The sequence below is a fragment of the Cricetulus griseus genome, assembly GCF_003668045.3.
Source record: "Cricetulus griseus strain 17A/GY chromosome 1 unlocalized genomic scaffold, alternate assembly CriGri-PICRH-1.0 chr1_0, whole genome shotgun sequence".
Lineage (NCBI taxonomy): Eukaryota > Metazoa > Chordata > Mammalia > Rodentia > Cricetidae > Cricetulus > Cricetulus griseus.
In genome coordinates, this window is record NW_023276806.1 from 53,170,407 (window position 1) to 53,194,126 (window position 23,720).

Sequence of the window (23,720 nt, forward strand, 5' to 3'; positions counted from 1 at the left end):
TTATTTTTATGTGTATGGTGTTTTGCCTGCATGATGTCTGTGTGAGTGTTCGGGATCCCCTGGAACTGGAGTTGCAGACAGTTGTGAGCCTCCATGTGGTGCTGGAAATTGAATCCAGGTCCTCTGGAAGAGTAGTCAGTGCTCTTAACCATTGAGTTATCACTCCAGCCCCAAGACTTTTACTATATTTGGTTTTACATTGGTGATATAGGTAGGCCAAAATGCTTTGTATATTCATGACCTCATATGTTGAAGTGCACTGGCCTTAGCTTTTAATTTGTCTCCCCCACTCCTTTGAGGTTCATATAAATTATATGTATATAATATACATATAAACCTCTTGCTTAAAGTAAATCCAAACCATATGTTAGAAATTGAAGGTTGAAGATACATTTCTTCTTTGCAGCGGACTACAGTGCAGATAGTTTTTTTTTTTTTTTAAAGATTTCATTTATTATGTATACAACATTCTGCTTCCATGTATATCTGCACACCAGAAGAGGGCACCAGATCTCATAACGGATGGTTGTGAGTCACCATGTGGTTGCTGGGAATTGAACTCAGGTCCTCTGGAAGAGCAGTCGGTGCTCTTAACCTCTGAGCCATCTCTCCAGCCCTCAGTGCAGATAGTTTCAAGTTGTAATCAGGCGCAAAGAAGTGCACACATTTGCTCCCCTCCCTCTTTCCACCAGGGATCAAATCCAAGACCCTTTGCATTCTAGGCAGACACTATCTCTGACCTCCGCTCCAGCCCCTATGCAGTGCTTTTTCATGTTCTGTATCATCCTTTTTAATGTATGTTTGTTTTCTTATGACTTGTAAAATTGTACTATGTGGTTTAGAGTGGAGACTTTACCTGTATCTTAAGAACCATGCAAACGAAAGAGAAGGACATGTAAAGAAAACAACACCAAAGCCAAGCATTTGAAAATAGTACAATTTATATATTAGTGTTAGTGACTTGTAGATAATGAAGTTGGTAGAGACAAGTCTTCCTTCCGGCAAATATTGTGTTTGTATCACATTAACAGATTCTGGAAGGGTCTGGGTGATAGAAGTGAGGAAGAGAACAGATGGTACCTGTCCTCATAGAATTTATACTGTGGGCAGGGGTGTGGCACTAAATAATTTAAAATTATAAGAGAAGAACAGCAAATTCATAGTGGAAGGGATGATGGGATGGCTATGATATGTGTGTGTATGTATGTGTGCTTATGTATGTATGAGAGAGAGAGGGAGAGGGAGGAGGAGAGGAGAGGAGAGGAGAGGAGAGGGCAGGGACAAGGAAGAGAAGAGGTTTGTGTTAGGAGGCACCTGATGTTGAGAAAATGGAGTGGCCTTGCAGGAACTGAGAAGCTGGGTATTATGACATATGCCTGGAATCTCAGCCCTTAGGAGGCTGAAGCAGGAGGAGACTAATCAAAGTGGGGTATGCTGGTCAGCAAGAATATTTTTGAGTTTTTTTGGAGAGGGTTTTGAATTTGTTTGCAGGCACTGTGTGTGTGTATAGGCTAGAGGTTAATGTTGTGTCTTTCTCGATTGCTTTCCATCTTACTTTTTTTGAGACAGGGTCTCTTACTGAAGTTGGAGCTTACTACGTCAGCTAGACTGGATGACCACCACATCTCAGGAATCCTCTCCCGATCTCCCCAATGTTGGGATTACAGGTGCATACTGTTAAGTGCCCAGCTTTTTATATAAATGCAAGGGATCTTAGCTCAGGTCCTCATGCTTGTATGGCAAACACACTACTGATTGAGCCAACTTCCTTGGTGAAGATTAAGTCAGTGTTTTGTACATGTTAAGCAACACAGGCTAAGCTAACATCCTAACACTGAGCTATCTCCCCAGCTACTACCACACCTACTCTTTTTAATTAATTAATTAATTAATTTGGTTCTTATTGTTGCTTTTCAACTTTATTTTGAAACAGGATCTCTCACTCAGTTACCCAGGCTGGCCTTAAACTCAGCTGGCCTTCAACTTGTGATTTTCCTGTTTCTTGGCCTCTTGAGTAGTTGGGAGTAAAGGCCTGTACAACAAGACCTGTTTTGAAGATCTTTAACTTTATGCCCAAAGTAATGGAAAACTTCCGGGGGAAGTGGGAGGAGAGAGGTTAAGAAAAGGGAACAGTTACATATCTAGCTTGCTGTTTAAAAGCAAAGATGTAAAAGTTCAAGGTCCTCCTCAGCTACATAGCAAGCTTGAGAGGCAGCTTGGATACTAAAGGTCGTGTCTCAAAAACAAAACAACAACAAAAAACTACCCCAACAACAAATCAAAGCAGAGAATCCTCTGGGTGTGTTTAAGGCAATTCTTTGGAGGCTGTTTTCATTGTGGAGTGGAGACTTGTAAAATTTAATTTTGGACATGTTAAATTTGAGATGTCTGTCTTATAATCAATCAAGTGGTCATTTGGATAAGATTTATAGGTTTGGTGGGAAGGGTAGAAGGAGGAAGAGAGAGAGGGTCTGGATTTGAGAAATTTTTGAGAGGTTTTTTTTTTTTTTTTTTTTTTTTTCTATTGAAGATGACATACTGGGTTATAAAGAGGCAAAGAATATAGCTAGGAAAGGAGTTTACTGTGGAGCCCAAGGCCTCTGAAGGTCCAGCTGGTGAGAAGAGAACAGATAAATATGATGTGGTGTGTGTTCTGTGCTAAGTGTTTGGGCTTTAGTCTTTTTTAAAAAGATGTATTTATTGTGTATACAGTATTGTCTGCATGTATGCCTCCAGGCCGGAAGAGGGCGCCAGATTCCATTACAAATGGTTGTGAGCCACCATGTGGGTGCTGGGAATTGAACTTCGGGACCTCTGGAAGAGCAGCCAGTGCTCTTAACCTCTGAGCTCTCTCTCCAGCCTCTGGGCTTTAGTCTTTAAACAAATAGCCTTGAGTTTAGTCTTTTTGGTTTACTGAACTTTAGGTATCTGTGGGATATTCAAGACAGCTGGGCTGTTCTCACTTCCTCTCCCCATATCTTTCTTTCTAATTCTCCTTCTTTCTCCTCCCTCCTTTCTCTCTCTCCCTTGTTCTTTTTCTCTGACTCCATCTTACTGTGTAGTCCAGCATGATTTCACATTCATGATGTGCATGTATGTGTCTGGATTCGTATGTAGAGTAAGACTGTGGAGGTCATAGGACAACTTGTGGGAGTCACCTGTCTCCTTCCACCATGAGTGTCTCGGAAGGAAACTCACACTGTCGGCACTTGCCTTTACCCACTGAGCTATCTTACTGCCTGATCTGTCTTTCTAAGTTTAACTTTCTGTAGAGAGTTCTCTTCTTCAGAAGATACTCTAGCCTTATCAACCTGTTTGATTTCTGGTCGGTGGCAGTCTCTCCAGTGCTGGCAAGCAGAGCTCTATTATGTGTGACTTGTGTAGGGTAATCAGCCTTCCCTTTGGTACATTATGGACACTCTGTCTGTGAATGTCAGTTAGACTGAATTAGCCTTTGAGAGGCGGGAAACAGTACAGTATCGGCCTTTTATCAGCTACAAGTGTTTTCATATATGCTGTTGGTAAGTTTTGCATCATTAGCCCTTGTGGTCTCATTCTTCCTTTCTTTCCACGTAGGTATGGCATCACAGCTGCAGGTGTTTTCCCCCCCATCAGTGTCGTCGAGTGCCTTCTGCAGTGCGAAGAAACTGAAAATAGAGCCCTCTGGCTGGGATGTTTCAGGACAGAGCAGCAACGACAAATATTATACCCACAGCAAAACCCTCCCAGCTACACAAGGGCAAGCCAGCTCCTCTCACCAGGTAGCAAATTTCAATATTCCTGCTTACGACCAGAGCCTCCTCCTCCCAGCTCCTGCAGTGGAGCATATTGTGGTAACAGCTGCTGATAGCTCAGGCAGTGCCGCTACGGCAACCTTCCAAAGCAGCCAGACCCTGACTCACAGGAGCAACGTTTCCTTGCTTGAACCATATCAAAAATGTGGATTGAAAAGGAAAAGTGAGGAAGTGGATAGCAACGGTAGTGTGCAGATCATAGAAGAACATCCCCCTCTCATGCTGCAGAACAGAACTGTGGTGGGTGCTGCTGCCACAACCACCACTGTGACCACCAAGAGTAGTAGTTCTAGCGGAGAAGGGGATTACCAGCTGGTCCAACATGAGATCCTTTGCTCTATGACCAACAGCTATGAAGTCTTGGAGTTTCTAGGCCGAGGGACATTTGGACAGGTAGCAAAGTGCTGGAAGCGGAGCACCAAGGAAATTGTGGCTATTAAGATCTTGAAGAACCACCCTTCTTATGCCAGACAAGGACAGATTGAAGTGAGCATCCTTTCTCGCCTAAGTAGTGAAAATGCTGATGAGTATAATTTTGTCCGTTCTTATGAGTGTTTTCAGCACAAGAATCATACCTGCCTTGTGTTTGAGATGTTGGAGCAGAACTTGTATGATTTCCTAAAGCAGAACAAGTTCAGCCCACTGCCGCTCAAGTACATCAGACCAATCTTGCAGCAGGTGGCCACAGCCTTGATGAAGCTGAAGAGTCTGGGTCTGATTCATGCTGACCTTAAACCTGAAAACATAATGCTGGTTGATCCAGTTCGCCAACCCTACCGAGTGAAAGTCATTGACTTTGGTTCTGCTAGTCACGTTTCCAAAGCTGTGTGTTCAACCTACCTGCAGTCACGTTATTACAGGCAAGTGCAAAATACTGGGGATGTGTCCTCATATTTAACATGCATAGCATAGAATTCTAATTATACCACTCATGAGTCTACTTATTTCTAGATTCCAAGCTTGGAACAGGATTTGTTTCAGCTTTTTACATGTGGCATTCCTATAAGTAACATGCTTTTCTTGCTGAGATCCTATTTAGTACTAGCAAAATGAACTCAAATTTAATTCTCAAGAAGTTCTGCTAGTGAATTCTGCTAGTATCTGGTTCTTTCTTGACTACCATTATTACACTTAACTTCCCATTTGAAGGAATGACTGTACAAGACTGTCCATCTGGGCAGGTCCTGAAGGGTTTTTTGTTTGTTTGTTTGTTTGTTTGTTTGTTTTTTCAAGATAGGGTTTCTCTGTGTAGCTTTGGAGCCTATCCTGGCACTTGCTGTGGAGACCAGGCTGGCATTTAATGCACAGAGATCCGCCTGCCTCTGCCTCCAGAGTGCTGGGGTTAAAGGCATGAACTACCACTGCCCAGTTTATTCTGATTCTTTTTTTGCTATAGCAAAAATTGTATTAAATGATTGCTGTGATTTTCTATTTGAACGTCTCTACAATATTTTGAACTTACTTAGTTATCCTAGGCTAGCTTGATGTAAGTAGACTAATGATTTATATTTCTAGATTAGTACTTTTAATACAAGGCCCTTTTATTATATTAAAATTCTTTTAATGGTACTTATGTTGGTATACACAATTTTGTGTATACTATAACTAAGACTTTAAAAGTGTGTTTTTTAATCTTAAAGAATCTGATATCTAATTTAATAGGCATAAATTGAAAATTGATTATACAAGCATTTAGTCGAGAAATGAAGCATGGGCTGGGGTATGTAACTGAGATCTAGGACTTGCTTAGCCTGCATGAGACTGAGTTTAATGCCCCTCTCATCCCAAAATAAAAAGCCTCCACCAAAATAGGTAACTATAAAATATGTATTTATGTGTATTCTCTTAGGGGTTTGTGTGTGAATGTGTGTGTCTTTTGGAGCAAGGTCTCACTATGTAGCCTTGTTTGGCCTGGAACTTGCTGTGTAGATTAGGTTGGGCTTGAACACACATTGATCTACCAGAGTATTAGGATTAATAGATTTGTTTCCTATTTTCTTTAAATTTTATGTGTATAGGTATTTTGTCTGTATGTATGTCTGTGTGCCAAGGGTGTACCTGGTCTCTACAGAGGCTAGATCCAGTCCTCTGGCACTGGAGTTATAGATGGGTGTGATCCACCATGTGAGTACTGGTAATTGAACCCAGGTCCTCTGGAAGAGAAGTCAGTACTCTTAACCACAGAATCATCTCTCCAGCTCCATCCCAGATTCTTACGATTTTGAGGTTAATCTATTCTGTAGCACCCATCAAGGAAGTCATTCCTTCTTATGTTGAAAAATGTTGCATTGTATGTGTACACCACATTTTGCTTATTCATCTTTTGATAGTCACTCAGTGTTGTGAATGTTGTATCTAAGTTCCTATTTTTAGGCCGTTTAGCTGTAGAGCTTGAGGTAGACTTGCTAGGTCTTAGGGAATTGTGTGTAGCTCCTAGAAGCTACTAAACTTCCACAGAGGCTATGCTCTTACATCCCTGCCAGCAGTGAATGAGAGTTCCAGTTTCTCCCATGTTTCCTCCAATACCTGTTATTTTCTATATACTCTTAAAGTAGTTATCTTTATGGTATAAAGTGGTATCTCATGTAGTTTTGATTTACATTTTCCTAATGTCCTAATGGACATTTTTCATGTCCTTATTGTATACCTTATACTTTTATTTTGGAGAGATATTTATTCAAGTTCTCTGCCCAGATTTTCAGTTGATTTTGTTAGGTTTTAGAAATTAAAAGAAAATGTATCTTCTAGACATTGATAGATATGATTTGCAAATATCTTGTATCCTTTTATAGTCTTTGAACCTTGTCTGGTTTGTCTGTCTTTTCCCTTGTTTATTCTTCAAGTGTCTTCAAATCCATCATCCCCAGTTTTCTTCTACAAGTCTTAGACTTTTAGCTCCTGCATTTAACTATTTGATTTCAAGTTAACTTGTTTTTGGGACAAGGTTTTTGCTATATAACTCTGGTTGACCTGGCGCTCACTTGTTAGCTCAAGCTGACTTTGAACTCAGCAGTCTCCTTCCTGCCTCAGCCTCCTGAGTGCTTGGATTGTAGGCATGGGCTACCACGCTTTGTTCAATTTTATTGTTTAAAGTAATGGTCCAATGTAATTCTTTTGCATGTGACTATTTAGTTCACACAATGTGTTTTGCTGTAAAGACTGTATTTTCCCATTGAATGGTCTTGGCACCTTTGTCAAGTTTATTCGACCATATATTTAAGAGTTTATTTCTGGGTTCCCTATTCTATTGTTAGTCTCTGTATGCATGTCTATAAGCAGTAGTTCTCAACCTGAGGAGCACGACCCCTGGGGGGTAGGTGTCGAATAACTCTTTCACAATGGTCACATACATCTATCATGCCTATCAGAGATTTATATTATGACTCCTAACAGTAGCAGAATTACACTTATGAAGTAGCAATGAAAATAATGTTATGGTTGGGGGTCACCACAACATGAGGAACTTTATTAAAGGACCACAGCATTAGGAAGGTGGAGAACCAATGAATGGTCTATAGGATAGATTTTTCTATTTTTTTCTTAATAGGGTTTAATAAAAATAACATTAACATTGCAAATTTCTTTGGGTAGTGAAGTACTGACAGCTTAATGATAGTCTTTTAATCCATCCTCACTTGAAAAATATTCATAGTTTTATAAAACTATGACATGTTTTACTTGAAATGAGGCAAAGGTCTTGTGGTTTCCGGTCTCATCCTGCTCTAGGCAACCTAGGCTAATTTTGAAATTTTTCACTTCAGTTTACTTATGACTTGGGAGATTTGGGCTCCACCTACATTTGTTTCTGGTACTCCCCTTTGAGGACCCCCCTCTCCCCATAGTACAAATGCACCACATGCTTACAGGTGTGCTGAAGAGCTGGTGCTGCCCCACTTCCTTTCTCAGGCAGGAGCTTATCAGCTCTGAGTGGTTCCTTGGTGCGCACAGGTGTTCTTTAACTGTTTGTGTGCCCTCTCAGAGATAAACGGGCATTTTTAAAACAAAAAGGCAGAACAAAAGATGTAAGTTATTTTATGAAATCATTTTTGATAGGATCTTTACATAAAGAATAAGACTGATTTGTGGGACAAATTATTCTGCCCAGACTTCTCTAATTTACAATTCATGTGACTAATTTTTAGTATTAAACTGTTAAGCTTTGCACTTGTTCCTTATACTTTTAATTTTGGTTTATAAAAGTTTTAAAGTATTCTTCAAAGCTGCTTATAAATTTGGTTGTTGGCTTTAAGAATAATTTCAAGGGGAAGGGGAACTTCTTAAAATTTCATTCTGATCCTAAGTCATCACTGTGCAAGCGCTCAGCATCTAGGGTTTGTGACTCCTTACCTGAGTGCTGTGTTATCTCACAGTAATACTTGATACTAAGTGTGACAGGTGGAAAAGCAGCTTGGGCAATCTTCCCTCATCACTGGTTTTGTCCTCAACATGCCTTAAGCATCCTCATATCTCTTTGTTGTCATATTAGAATTCACTAGTACCTCACATTCCTGTCTTTTGCAAACCTCTGTGAACCCTTTTGGCTTGTGAAGCTGCCTTCAAATCCAGCCTTCTTACCGTTCTTTTAAGTTTACATTGCTTTGTCCTAATGTTAAGCATGCCCAGATACTACCATTTGTCAGAAATTTGCCACACTTAGCCATAGGCATGGCTAAATGATCTAGGCAGTGGAAATGATTTTTTTTTTTTTTTAGCCTAATAAATGTAGACTGACTTTAAGGAAAGTTGCTGTCTTTGGGGCTTGAGTTTTAGCAACAGAGGTTTGCCACACTCACAGTCCCAATGCTTTACTCTTCTAAACAAACTAGCCAGCGTTTGTTTCAAACTAAGATTACTTTGTTATTTATGGATGGATGTTGCCTAGAGGAGAAAAGTATAGTTTAATTTATCCTACACAAACAATCTAATTTCCTGTAACAGTGAAACTACAGTTTCAATCTAAGCCACAGATGCAGGATGTTTATGTAACATCTCTAATCTGGTAAATAAGTAGGTTTGGTGCCTCAGCGACGACTGGAACGGGAAGAAACTGAATGTTCATGAAAACAACTAGAGAATGATTTGTGCTCAGCTTGCTGTGGCTGCCAGTGAACTAGGGCTTTATGACCTTGGAGGAGCTTTTCAGGATAAAGTTTAAAGTTGGGAGATGAACATGCAAAGGCTGCTGTTTCTGCCATTTAGCTATTGTAAATTACCTCTAGTGCTTGTGCTTTAAGGATGGGGGTTGTATCCTCTAAGGCCATCCTAATGCTACGATCCTTTCATACCTTTCCTCATGTGGTGGTGACCTCCAACCATAAAATTATTTGCGGCTACTTCACAACTGTAGTTTTGCTACTGTTACGAGCCATAAGTATCTGGCATACAGGACATCCAATATGCAAATCCTGTAGGGTTGAGACCCACAGGTTGAGAACCAGGGTTAAAGGGAGACCCACTACTTCCAAAGCACAATTAGCAGCATTTCCCTATTTGAATAAATACTGCCAAATTTGTTGTTGTCATCTCTAGCTTTCTCCTACACTTGAGTAGTCTTTTTATTGCCTTATGTTTTTACAATGTTGTAACTGGAAACAGACCAGATGAGTAATTATTGAACTCATCCTTCATCCCCCCCCGCCCCACCCTCTTCCTTTCTTCCTATTTTATTTTATTTTGAGACAGAATCTCATGGTGTAGCTTGGGCTTGTCTGAACCTTCAGTCTTCGTGCTTTTGTTTCCTAAGTACTGGGATAACAGGTGTGAGCCTGGCTCAGCCTTCTTATACAGCTAGTAGAACTAGGGTTTCCCTGTACATAGACTTTTTTCAGTCCTGAGGATCAAATTCAGGGCTAGCACGTGCTAAAAATGCTCCCTACACTGGACTACCCCTCCAACTCCTCCAAAAACTTTGTTAATAAGACTAGAGAGTTTAAAGAAGGCCAAGAGGAAAATAACAATGAGAATAATAAGTTCAGTAATTGTAATCTCAATTTAGATTACACACACACACACACACACCACACCCACCACCCACCCACCCACCCTTAAAGTTTCAGAGAAATTAAGGAAACGCTATTTCCAGCCTCGTTTACAAAAACAACAGTGACATTTGGCTAAAATCTGGTTTTCATCCTGTTTCTGGAATGACAAATGTCATGGTTCCGCAAAGGGGAAAACACTTCATTCTCACTAACTAGTGGTTAAGACGAACATGTCTAGGCTCCCACTGCAGCTTTCTTTTCTTTCCTTTTCCTTTTCTTATTCCTTTTATTTTTTTGAGATGGGGTTTCTCTGTGTAACAACCCTGGCTGTCCTGGCACTCACTCTGTAGACCAGGCTGGCCTTGAACTCAGAGATCCTGTACTTCCCAAGTGCTCTTGGCCCCTGAGGTTTTCTTTAGTTCTTTCCTTTGTGTAAGGAAACAGTTGCTATCTTGTGTGAATTCTCCATGAGAATCCTCAGCTGCTTTTGTTATTCCAGAAACAGGATAAAAACCAGATTCTAGCCAAATGTCACTGTTTTGTTTTTGTAAATGAGGCTGGAAATAGCGTTTCCTTAATTTCTCTGAAACTAAACTGGCCTGGCCAGCTGTTCCTTCCTGATCTACCTTTTCAAAAATGTCTTCCTATAAGATAGGACTGCTAAAACCTCCGGATTCTCAGTTGATGCTTTGGAATGTTCTCAGCCCAGTTTTTATTTTGGCACCAAGCCATATGCACTTGCCCTGCCAGCTATTTCTGGCACTGTCATGAACTTGGAAATTGATGTTGCTGCTCACTGAAAGTAAGACATTTTTTTTTTTCTTTTTCAATTTTAGAAAAGCTTTTATATTTTTTCTGAGTACTCCTCAGCTTTATTAATCTTCCTATCAGGCTTGTGTGATGTTAAGAACATGTCATAATGGTTGGAATTTAATTGAAATTTGAAATTCCATCAGTCATAAATGACTGTAGTTAATTTCAACATCACGCATCACTTTTCTGCCTTCTTCCTTCCTCTCTCTCTCTCTCTCTCTCTCTCTCTCTCTCTCTCTCTCTCTCTCTCTTTCTTTCTGTAAGATGGGTCCTGGAACAACTATGTAGACAAAGTGAGCCTCATTTGCAGTGATCCTCTTGATGGGATTGCAGGAGTGTATATGCACACTCAGTATGAGTATGATGATTGAGGGTTATTTTTTTAGTGAGCAAAACTGAAGTTCATATCAAATGCTGCAAAAACTGGTTATATTATTTGTTCTCTAGCTGTCTAGCAGAATTAAGTCCAAATAGGTCTAGATCGTCTACTATTTCAGGGTAAGGATCAGAAAATATCTTAGAATCTCTGGATTCCTACAGCCTACCTGTTTCCTAAGGGTATTGATGTTGCAGGTTGGTTGGTTCTTTTCTTCCCACCATGCGGATTTTGGGGATAGAACTCAGATCCATAGGCTTGACTAACCCTTTTATCCATTGCACATAGTATGAACTGCCATTTTAGTCATAGTTTGAGAAAAGTCCATTTATGCATGCCACCATTTCAAACAAATTAATGAAGATGAGTATGTAGTTAGTATGATTGTATTTAATTTTGGAGTCAGTGCTGAAAGTCATCTTTGTTTTATCACTTACTGACTATAGTTTTAGGCAAGTCTCTCCTGTCTGTTTCCTACTTTATCAGTGGGAGGAGTAATTTCATTTCAGATGTGCAAAATAATGGAACTGTAATAATAGTTATTATTATTATACCTAACATTTACATATGCTTATTATGTGCCAAGCACTGGCTCAAGATTTTAATTTATTTAAACTTTGTAATACCCTTATGTGATAGATATTCCCATAGAAACTCAAGGCACATAGTTGAAGTTTAATAGTGACAACTACTTAATGATTGCCTGAGCTTCAAACTCTCATAGGTTGGCTCTTGAGTCTACTGCAAATATCATTTTTTTTCAGAAATCATTTTTGTCCTGAAGGTAGTAAAACAACTAAGGCACTCAGAAGAAAAATCATTTATGATCTTTTATTTATAATTCTAATATTTAAAAAGACATTTTCCCCTGAGTTTAATTTTATCATCAGGATCTGTCTTGAACTGTTACAAGATTGGTTAATGTCTTTATTTAGTCAACTTAATATGCTTACTGTGTATATTGTTGCAGAAATATTAATGTGTTCAATTATGGGGCATTTTTGTAATCTCCAGTAGGATTGTGGTATTCATAGATTATGTTCTATATTACCTTTCTGCAGTTCAAAACTTCTGTTTTTGTTTTTTTGTTTTTTTTCCCAAGACTGAGTTTCTCTGTAGTTCTGGCTGTCCTGGCTCTGTAGATTACAGAAATCCACCTGACTGAGTGCTGGGCTTAAAGGCATGAGCCACCCCTGTTTTGGCTAAAGCTTCCCCAGAGTTCTGAGTTGTGTACTGATGCTTTTCAGTTTCATTAAACAAATGTGCCTGTTGCTGATACTGCAGCAGGATTCAGTCACCATCCATAGTTAATTTCCCCAAGTAATGCTTGCTATTTTATCTTATATCTTTGTATTTTGCTAGAGCCCCTGAAATTATTCTTGGATTACCATTCTGTGAAGCTATTGACATGTGGTCACTGGGCTGTGTAATAGCTGAGCTGTTCCTGGGCTGGCCTCTTTACCCTGGTGCTTCAGAGTATGATCAGGTAAGAGAGCTTATTTGAATGAACGTGGAAAGCAGCACACACTCAAACTGCACAGGTCCATCCACACGTACAAAGAGTGCTTTTATAACAATCCGAAAAAATAGACCACACACCATAGCAATATTGAAGAAATTAAGGGTGTCCTAAGTGCATAATATATGTATGGACAAATAATCTACTATATTGATACCTACCAAAAATATGTACAAATATCTTTTTAAAGAAACATTTCTTTTGCAGGCAAATCTCTGTGAGTTTGAGACAGGCTGGTCTACAGAATGAGTTCCAGGACAGCCTCCAAAGCCACAGAAAACAACCCCCCCCAAAAAAAAATTTTTTTGAGATTATAATTAAATCTCCCCCCCATACAAATCTATTTCCCCCCCCACCCCCCAGGCAGGATTTCTCTGTGTGACATCCTTGGCTATCCTGGAACTCATTTTATAAGCTAGGCTAGCCTCCAACTCAGAGAGATTCATATGCCTCTGCCTCTGCCTCTTTAGTTCTGGGATTAAAGGAGTATGCTGTAGTGGTTTGGTTTTGTTTTTCTAATTTTAGCTTGGCTTGCTTCTAGCTACCTTTGCTAACTTAAATTATCCCATCTACCTTTTGCCTCTGGGCTTTTACCTTTCTTTATTCTATATCTCTTTCTTTCTTACTAGGTGTCTGGCCACTGGCATTCTCTCCTCCTTTTCTTGCTCCTCCTCCTTTTCTTTGTCTCCAATTTATTCTCTCTGCCTGGCAGCCCTGCCTATCCCTCTCCTGCCTCGCTATTGGCCATTCAGCTCTTTATACAGATCAATCACTTTAGGCAGGCAAAGTAACACAGCTTCATAGAGTTAAACAAATGCAACATAAAAAATGCAACACATCTTTGCATCATTAAACAAATATTCCACAGCATAAACGAATATAATACATCTTCAACTAATATTCTACAATAGTGTGCCACCACCACTCAGCTACGAATTTATTCTTAAAAAGTTAAAACTTTCCAAAAACTTACACATGAGACCACACATGATGCCATTCTTTTTTTTTTTTTTTTTTTTGGAGACAGGGACTCTTTGCACAGAGGACTCCCTGGCTGTCCTGGAACTCACTAAGTAGACAGGGCTGGCTTTGGCCTTCTGAGTGATAGGATTAAAGGCATGTGCCCAGTCCAGCCTTAATGCCATTCTTAACAGGAACTCAAGGTTGACAGTATAGTGCTAACTTGTAATTTAGTGTATACTGTGCTATTGTAGTCATTTTGCTGTCCTCTCTTGGTGTTGACACACTGAACTCAAGGGTGGTGAGCATCCGCTTAAAATGCTACATACTGGTAATCATTTCTGCTTAAGGTGCTAGGAAACTTGATCTCTTGTGCTTCTTTGGCATTTTTTACAAATAAATATATGTCAATCACATGTTTGTGGTTTTGGTAAGGTTTCTGGTCAGTGCTAGGCTATTAGTAAATTAAGGTTGGGGGGGCAAAATAGGGTGAAGATACAGCTCAGTGATAGAGCACTTGTCTAACATGTGAGAGGGCTAAATTTGATGCACAGCATTAGTGTGGGGAAGTTATATTCAAATTTTTGACTTAAGGGTTGGTCAATTGTTATTACTAGTGCTAATAATAATAAATTCTAGAGAAGTAAATGTGCTAGTGAAGTGCTTAGAGAAAAAGGAGTCTACTTGTTACTGAAGAGTAAAAACATTTTTTTTCTGCCAGGCAGTGGTGGTGTACACCTTTAATCCCAGCACTCGGGAGGCAGAGGCAGGTGGGTCTCTCTGAGTTTGAGGCCAGCCTGGTCTATAGTCTGAGTTCCAGGATAGCTTAGGCTATATAGAAAAACTCTGTTTTGAAAAGGAAAAACAAACAAAAATAATCTCTTCTACTGTCCATTTGGTCTAAAGTTGTGTTTTCATCTATGTGATAAAGGATTTTGTTTATATTATATATGATTGGCATTTTTCTAGCTCTGTACCCATTAACTCTAGTTTAGCCAACTATCAGAGTTAGGAGATGAAAATAAGGCTGAAACTGGAGTTCTGGGAGTAAACTTTGGCTCACTCAGAACTGTCACTATTTTATTTTATATATATCTCAGAATGAAGTAACTGGACACATTAGGTTTCAGAAGCTGTGCTACAGATTAGGTCTCTTCTGAAATGGGTTTTAAGAGAGCCGTCATCTGAGTTATAAAACATTTCTTTGAACTTATATTGTGGAGACTGGCCTTGAGCTCCCAGTCCTCTGGCATCTCTCCCCAGTTCTGGGATTCCAGGTATGTGCCTCTTTGACTCATAAGGTATGAAATACCACTACTGTGTTAAAACTGATGAGTTTTAGAAGATAGGTTACCATTTCATAAGAAATTGGTCTGTTGAAGAAAGTTTTGCTGTGGAAATAATTTGAATTCTCATTTATTGCTCTTAAAAAAAAAAAAAAAAAAGACTCCACATAATATTGGCAGCTCTTTACAAGTAGAGACTTGCATGTCACCAGCCTGTCATCACCCTGGACACACATATCAAATATATAAGTTCTGTTTTGTCTTGTTTTTCAGAAATAGTTATTTGTAATTAGAAGGTTAAAAAAAGAGCAAAACATTGTTTTCTCTTAGCTTAGAATTCTGTCACTGTTTTGAGCCAATTTGGAGTAAATTATAAAATAGGTTGCTGATGTTATAAGTAGCCAGTTATGTTATGCCTTGTAAGTTTTTAATCTTTCCTACCTTGCAAGGGCAAAAAACCAAACCAAACCAAAACAAAAACCATGGTTTTCTAATTTAAAAGAAAAGAATATGAGGGATAGGAAATGATGCAAATCCATAATTGGAATTGAATCAGACATTGATTCTTAGTCCTTTCTTTCTAAACCCTTTTGAGAATCTAATGAAGCAAAAATACACACACATTGTTTTTGTGCAACTTGAGGGGGTTCATGGATCCTGCTCCAACCAATTATAGCCTTCAGGAATGCAGTTCTTAGTCCCAACTATTCAGTGGCACCGTTTCAAGCTTAGCAGCAACAGATTGGTGTAAATTTCCTGGGAAGTGGAAACAAGCACAACTGGACTTAGGATCTGGGATAGCAATCAGAGCTTTCCTTGTAAAGAAAAAGGGTATGGTCCTTGCGAAAATTTCTATGTAATATGTTGATGGTCAATAGGAGGAAGTAGTTTGTTGTGCTGAATAAATAGGATGCTGTTTGGGAGCAGGATTGGGGATAATTTATCTTGGTGCATCTGGGAAATAAAAAAGGATTCACATGGCAGGGTCCAGCTAAGGTTTTTTTGTTTGCTTTTATAAAAATAACTTTATAGGTATAGAATTCACATATTATACATACCAACCATTTGGAGTGTACAGATTAATGGATTTTTAGTATATTTACATGAATGTACAATCATTATCAGTTTTAGAACATTCTGTCCTTCTTTAATGATACCTATCTATTAGCAGTTCCTGCCCTTTCCCCTCCAAACTCCTCAGTTTTCTTACCTCTACAAATACTAAGGTATTTTTTCCTCTATGTATATTTGCCTACTCAGGCATATCATAAATATTCATCACATAGAACATCACTTTTATTACTGAATCATGTTCCATTGTGTATAATATATAATAAACATATAGACATATATATTTAATTTATCTGTTAGTAGCAATACATATGGTTAATTTTTTTTGCCTATCAACGAACAATGCTTTTTTTGAACATTGGTATACAAATATCAAAGTCTGGGGCTGGAGAGATAGCTCAGATATTAAGTGCCTTGACTGCTTTTCCAGAGGTCCTGAATTCAGTTCCCAGCAACCACATGGTGGCTCACAACCATCTATAATGAGATCTGGTGCCCTCTTCTGGTATGTAGGCATACATGCAGGCAGAACACTTATATACATAATAAATCTTAACCAAAAAAACCCCAAACAAATATCAAAGATAGTCTACCTTCCTTCCCCCTCCCAACCTCTCTTCCTTCCTCCCTTCCTCCCTTCCTCCCTCCCTTCCTTCCTTCCTTCCTTCCTTCCTTCCTTCCTTCCTTCCTTCCTGCCTTCCTTGCTTGTTCTTTTCCTCTTTGGTTTAATAGTGCTATATAAAGCCTTGCATATACTAGGCAGTGATACTGCCAAATGAGCAACATCCCCAATATTTGCATATATAGATTGGAGTGGAATCACTACATTATATAGTAATTTACTTACTTTTCTGAAGGATCACCAAAGTATTTTTGACAGAGACCGCAACATTTAATTCTTTACAGCATAGACAACATTACTTATTTTTATTTGTTTTCTAAAATTAGCCATCTTTGTGAGTGTAAATGGTTATTTCATTGTGATTTAGATTTGCATTTCCCTAATGGTTAATAACACTGGATCTTTTTCCATGTGCTTCTTGAACATTTTATGTCTGTTTAGGTTCATTGCCCCTCTACCCCCCTCTACTCCCCCCCCCCTTTTTTTTTTTGGGACAGGGTTTCACAGTGTGACAGCCCTGGTCATCCTGGAACTCACTTTGTAGACCAGGCTGGCTTCAAATTCATAGAGATCTGCCTGCCTCTGTCTCCTGAGTGCTGGGGATTAAAGGTGTGCGCCACCACCATCTGGCAGATTTTTCTGTTCTAAGTATTAATCATTGCTGAATGGAATTTTCACATTCCTTCCTCCATTTTGTGGGCTGCCTTTTTAGTTGTTGATGGTAGTGTTTGCTACACAAATGTTTTTTTTTTTTTTTGAAGCCTCATTTACCTGTGTTTGTACTTTTTGATTTTATATCCAAGAAATACTGCACAGTCCAGTATTATACAGCTTCCTATCAGTTTTCTTCTAATCGCTTTATAATTCCAAGTTCTTACACATAGGGTCTTTGATCTGTCCTTATAGGATGGCCATACTGTTTGGGTTACTGTAAGAACTCACTGACGAGTAAAACATTGTTGTTTGCCCACAGGTAGGCTGTAGATTAAGAAAGACATTAAGAAAAATTACATGCTGATAATTATGTAATTATCACTGCCTCTCAGTTCAATGCCTCTCAGTTGCATTCACTGCTTTCCATTGCTCTTGCATGGGTCTAGGTTGTCTCATTATTTATTATGAATTGGAAACTATTCTGGTCTGTCCCAGAAATGTAGTTTTTTTTTTTTTAACTTTTTATTAAAAGTCTGACATAAGAGAAAAATATTTCAAAGGTAATTTAACTATGAAATAGTCCTGCACAGTAGTTACTAAGTAAATATTTGGATATTCCTATGTTTGTGCATTCTGTGTATAGATTGTTTACAGGGATATTTCAATTGTGTTGATCAGAGAGTTAATTTGTTTATAATACATCCTTTTTCTGACTAGAGTTAATATTTCTATGTAAAAGCTCTTGAAATTGATGTTTGGTTTTAATTTTTCAGATTCGTTATATTTCACAAACACAAGGCCTGCCTGCTGAATATCTTCTCAGTGCCGGAACAAAAACAACCAGGTTCTTCAACAGGGATCCTAATTTGGGATACCCGCTGTGGAGGCTTAAGGTATATCTTCCTTACAATTTTGAGTTTAGATTTTAGTTAATAATTTCTTGAAGGAAAGTGGGGGACAGGGTGTGTTTTTAGGAGGAAACCCTTTGAAAAATGATTGTATTATTAGGCCTATACATGAATAAAATCAAGACAATGAAGCCAGTTCAGCAGGCTGAGGTTGTACTGCATATTTAAGATCAGCAGTTGAGGGGAATACAGAGACTCATGCTTAGTAAGTAGCGTGGGGAGCTAGAGAAATGAAAGGACTGTTACAAAGAAATCTCACCAACACTGTAAGACAACCTAATTTTGTAACCGTTTATGTTCAGGCCTTAGAGACTTTCCTGAAACAAGAGTCTGTTTTTAATTTTGAGCTTACTCCTTTAGTGTGAGAAATCAATAAATCTCCTGATACTCTGCTTGTTAAACAGTATTAGGGTCTGGTACCCATGTCCAAGAAGCTATAAGAGAAATGGTGACATTCCATTCACCTGACCTTCTTAAGCACTATGTGGCATCACTGCCGCCATGCCTGTCTTAGCACCTCTGAAAGGATGCTCGATAGTAAGGTCACATCTCTCCACTGTAAGATTTTCAGGTTGCTATCTTTGCCATCTATAGTTGACAAGATGACAGTATAATTAATCTCTCTGTATTCTGGCTTCATTTTAAAATAAAAATGTGAAAATAATGTAGAGTTTTTTTTGTTTTTTTTTTTAAATCAATGTTTTATAGACACCTGAAGAACATGAACTGGAGACTGGAATAAAGTCAAAAGAAGCCCGGAAGTACATTTTTAACTGTTTAGATGATATGGCTCAGGTGAGTGTGGCAAGCTTAGATATGTGGTGCTTCAGCCAGAGACACTCGTGGTAATTTTCTGCCATGTGTTAAAAGAACATTTAATCCTAGTAGTGGATACTTTAAAGATACTTGATTGAGCTTCCCTAACCCAAACACACCAAACTGAAACATATTCTCAAATCTGAAGCTCTTTGAGCACCAAGTGGAGCTAAAAAATCTTTCAGATTTTTGAGATTTCAGAGTTGGGGTTTTGAGGTCAGGGCTGTTCAACTGGTGAAGTCTGTGCAAATATTCCAGTCTTTTTGGTTTTTAAGACAGGGTTTCTCTGTGTAACAGCCCTGGCTGTCCTAGAACTCACTCTGTAGACCAGGCTGGCTTCAAACTCACAGAGATCTGCCTGCCATTAAAGATGTGCTGGCATTAAAGATGTGCACCACCACTGTCCCACTATAAATTTCAAAATGTTTAGTCTCTTAATCTGAAACACTTGTGACCCCAGTCATTTTAACAAGACTCAACCTGTGTCTATTTCTCCCTCACTTTTGCTTACTGGGTCTTGTTTCGTGCTGTTATTTTAGAGTAGTATTTATAAAGGTTTCTTGACTGTCTCATTTTCTCTATGCATAAAAATTGCATAAGAGCTCACATTTACTGTGTTCCAAATTTAAACACGTTGTACAATGTCATTTAATCTTTCCAACTTAGAAGCTTGTATATTTCAATAATAACAAACATTGTGCTTAACTTGTTTCAAAATTTTAATGCCAAGAATCAATTCGGCTCTGTTGTACCATGTAAGCAGAAGAGTTTCTTTTTTCTGAACTACTAGTATTAAATATCTGCTTTCTCTCTTTTGGAGAGAAAAGCAGACACAGTAAATCCTTAATCTACTATTTAATTTAAGTGGGGGAATATAATATTTCTAATTTTCCTTGGAAGGTAAATATGTCTACAGATTTAGAGGGAACAGACATGTTGGCAGAGAAGGCAGACCGGAGAGAATACATTGATCTCTTAAAGAAAATGCTGACGATTGATGCAGATAAGAGAATCACTCCTCTGAAAACTCTTAACCATCAGTTTGTGACAATGACTCACCTTCTGGATTTTCCACACAGTAACCAGTGAGTATGGTACCATCTTGGGGGCTTTTTGCCATGATATGGCTCTTGGTTTAGTTGCTATTCTATACGGAACTATCAAGTTAGCTGTAACTTTGGTGCCTGTGTATTTGGTTCACTGATGCTTTTCTTTCTTACTGAAAGTTGTGTGGCATAGAGAGGTCTTTATATTTCTTCTTGTTACCATAAAAACCCTTGATTCTTTTTTTTTTCCTGAAAATATTTGGAAGAAATACTTTGTTCTATGTTTATCTTGAGTTTTTTATTGTTTAAATGTCAGCATTCACTCAATACATTTTTAATCTTTTTCAGTGTTAAGTCTTGTTTCCAGAACATGGAGATCTGCAAGCGGAGGGTTCACATGTATGACACAGTGAGTCAGATCAAGAGTCCCTTCACTACACATGTTGCTCCAAATACAAGCACAAATCTAACCATGAGCTTCAGCAACCAGCTCAACACAGTGCACAATCAGGTACTCAGTGAATGATTGTGGAAACTCAAGCCTAAGCGGGACAGAAGGCAGTAAGACAAAGAAACCAGTCGATGTGCTGGTTTTTTTTTTTTTTTTTTTTTTTTTTTTTTAAGCATTTTCTATTTGAGGGCCTGGGCAAGATGCCTCAGCAGGTAAAAATACTTGCCATACAAGTCTGATGACCTCTGTTTCATCATGAGAATTCACAGTTGAAGGGAAAAACTGGTTCCCAAAAGTTGTCCTCAACTGTGGTACACACATGCCCACACTCAAAACTATTATGCACACCCACATTCAATAATAATAAAGATCAATTCCGAGATTCAATCTCCTCTATTAAAAAAAAAAAAAAAGAATTTTCTACTTGGCAAATGAAAGATCATCTAGACTGACATACCTGTCAGTCATATGCTGACAGCATTTAACTACAGGGCCTACTCCATATACTTATAAGTCTTTGTGTACATGCTCTCTGAATATTAAATTACTTGTTGCTGCTAGTTTACTAAGTTTAGTCAAATAACCTACTCTTTCCAATAGGATTTTACTTTACTCAAGGGTTCTTTGAATAATGATCTTAAAAGGGTGGTATTGTATTTGCTTGCCAGTAGGAAAATACTTTTTTGTAGTTTCTAAAGATATAAGCTTCTCAGTTTCTTAGTTTGGTCAACTTTTAAAACAGAAAAGTTAGAGAAGTTGCTGAGTTTTACATAGTTGCAGTCAGTACAACACCAAAGAATAACCACTTGCCACTCTTTATGTGCTTACTCACCTTCATAGTATTTCTTTATTATTACTTATTTTTGCACTGGAAATTGAATCTCAGACCTCTTGTTTGCAAGGCAAGCACTGTGTTACTGAGCTGTGTATTCCCAACCCAGGAAAATTTCTTAAGTAGAAAGTGATTTCAAAGATAGTTAACATTACATTTTAAAGTTTTGTTCTGGGCTAGCAAGATGGCTCCATCATAAGTAAGTGCTTGTGACCACACTTGACAGCCTGAGTTTGATCCCTAGAACCCATGTTATAAGAGAGCTCCAACTCCCTCAAATTGTCCTCTGGCTTCATTTGCATATGGTGCAATAAATACATTTTTTTTTTTTTTTTTTAATAAAAGCACCGAATGTAGTGGTGCACACCTCAAATCCAAAGTAGAGGTAGACAGATATCTGTGAGTTTCAGGTCAGCCTGATCTATGCAATGGATTCCGGACCATCTAGGACTACAGAGGAGGAAGACCTTGTCTTAAAAAAACAAACAAAACAGCCAGGTAGTAGTGGCACATGCCATTAATCTCAGCACTCAGGAGGCAGAGGCAGGCGGATCTCTGTGAGTTCGAGGCCAGCCTGGTCTACAAAGCTAAACAAAGAAACCCTGTCTTGAAAAACCAAAAAAACCAAAACCAAAACCAAAAGACAAACAATAAACCCTTTGCTCTAAGTTTCTTTTTGGAGGCTAGGGCTCAGTTGGCACAGTGCTTGCCAACATTGTAAAGTCCCTACTTTATGTCCCCAGCATTGCAAGTATGGGGATACATGCCTATAAGTCCCATACTCAGGAGGTGGAGAAAGAAGCATCATGAGTTCATATGTCACTCTTGGATGCATAAGGAGTTTGGTGCCAGCCAGGGTTACCTGAGACCCAGCCTCAAAAGTTTCTTTCTAAACAAATTTTAAGAATATATGCATATTATTTATGTCCATCTCATATGTATGTTTGTAATCTTTTTTTTTTTTTTTTTTAGGCCAGTGTTCTAGCATCCAGTTCTACTGCAGCAGCTGCTACTCTTTCTCTGGCTAATTCAGATGTCTCACTGCTAAATTACCAATCAGCTTTGTACCCATCGTCTGCTGCACCAGTTCCTGGAGTTGCCCAGCAAGGTGTTTCTTTACAGCCTGGAACCACCCAGATCTGCACTCAGACAGATCCGTTCCAACAAACATTTATAGTATGTCCACCTGCTTTTCAGAGTAAGTGCACAGACTCCTCTCTCCTTACCGTTACCCTGGACTTGCCCGTTCTAGGCAGATCTAGTTGTTTAGTTCTGATCTTTGACAAGTTTAAACTGATGATGAAGAAAACTGGAATTGGGAGCTGTCACATAGTAGATTTCCCTTTATATTGAGTTTTCTCTAATTATGATACTGCCTGACAGATTAGAGGAGCTCAGTGTGGGTTTCCATAACTGAATTGCTTCATAATGTGTTTGTGCTCATTGAAGCAAAATATCATTTATCTTGTATAAGAATATATGTCTCAGTATGTAGAATATAGTGAATCTTTAAATTGCTATAATCAGAATTGTTATGTATTGAATATAATCTCATTCCATTTTAAACTAAAATAAAATGTTACTTTATTATAGGATATAAACAGCTAATATAGAAACTAAAAAATTTCATTCAGTAATACAGATCATTATTTTTGAACTGAAAAATTATGTAAGCAAGCTGAAGTACTTGTGGGGAAGACATTAAGACATCTGCTTCAGCCAATGACTCATAGTCTCCAAATTCCCTATCTACCCCAAAATACTAATTTTCACATTTCATGCTTCCTTATTTTTTCATTATTTTATAATCCAGTCTGTTCAGTTCTGTCCCCCTACCCCTAAGATAAGAGAAATGTGTGTTGAATGTTTTGGGAAGCTATTTGGAAGGTTAAATTATTTTGAGTCTTTTCTGACAACACACTTGACTTTCCCTGAGGAAGTCGGTGTCAGGCCAGTGTAGTGGCTCACACCTGTAATCCAACAGGAAGGCTGGAGCCAGTCAGGCAGTATAGTAAGATGGTGTCTTCCAAAAAAAAGTAAAAGTAAAAACAATAAGCAGCTGGGTGGTGGCGGCGTGGTGGCGCACACCTTTAATCCCAGCACTCAGGAGGCAGAGGCAGGTGGATCTCTGTGAGTTTGAGACCAACCTGGTCTACAAGAGTTAGTTTCAGGACAGGCTCCAAAGCCACATAGAGAAACCCTGTCTCGAAAAACCAAAAAAAAAAAAAAAAAAAAAAAAAAAACCACCACCACCAACAAAACCCCACCAATAAGTAAGCCAGACTCAGAAAATAAGCACCATATTTTCCTATTTTCTCTTATATGTGGACCCTAGATTTAAAATATCCCCCCTCTCCCGAGTGTGTGTTTGTATGTGTTTGAGGGTCTTGAAATTAGAAAGGGGATGGTGGCCGGGAGAAGAGATCTCACAGGAGGAGGAGAATAGAGGGGGTAATGGAGTACATGTAATTGGAAAGCAGAATGGGGACTAGCTGGGAGAAGAAAGAACCACCCTTCAGGGGCAGTGGGGAAGAAGAGCACAATAAGGATGAATGAGAAGAAAGTGTCATGAAATGTGTATGCGGATGCTA

At 38.7% G+C, this 23,720-nt stretch overlaps 1 protein-coding gene across 5 annotated transcripts in view; it reads left to right on the top strand.

The window, feature by feature from the left end:
- Nucleotides 1–23,720, top strand: part of Hipk1 (homeodomain interacting protein kinase 1) — a 52,806-nt gene that overhangs the window by 9,428 nt on the left and 19,658 nt on the right. For 3 of the 5 annotated variants that reach the window (XM_035451509.1, XM_027393836.2, XM_035451510.1), the window contains exons 2-8: nt 3,577–4,654; nt 12,327–12,450; nt 17,850–17,969; nt 18,693–18,779; nt 19,701–19,885; nt 20,195–20,357; nt 22,102–22,327. In XM_035451509.1, coding sequence (XP_035307400.1) covers nt 3,579–4,654; nt 12,327–12,450; nt 17,850–17,969; nt 18,693–18,779; nt 19,701–19,885; nt 20,195–20,357; nt 22,102–22,327 — 1,981 coding nt within the window. In that variant the 5' untranslated portion in view covers nt 3,577–3,578. Of the gene's footprint in view, nt 1–1,569; nt 1,668–3,576; nt 4,655–12,326; nt 12,451–17,849; nt 17,970–18,692; nt 18,780–19,700; nt 19,886–20,194; nt 20,358–22,101; nt 22,328–23,720 lie in introns of all 5 variants that reach the window. The other 2 variants (XM_027393835.1, XM_035451508.1) reach the window with 2 other exon arrangements.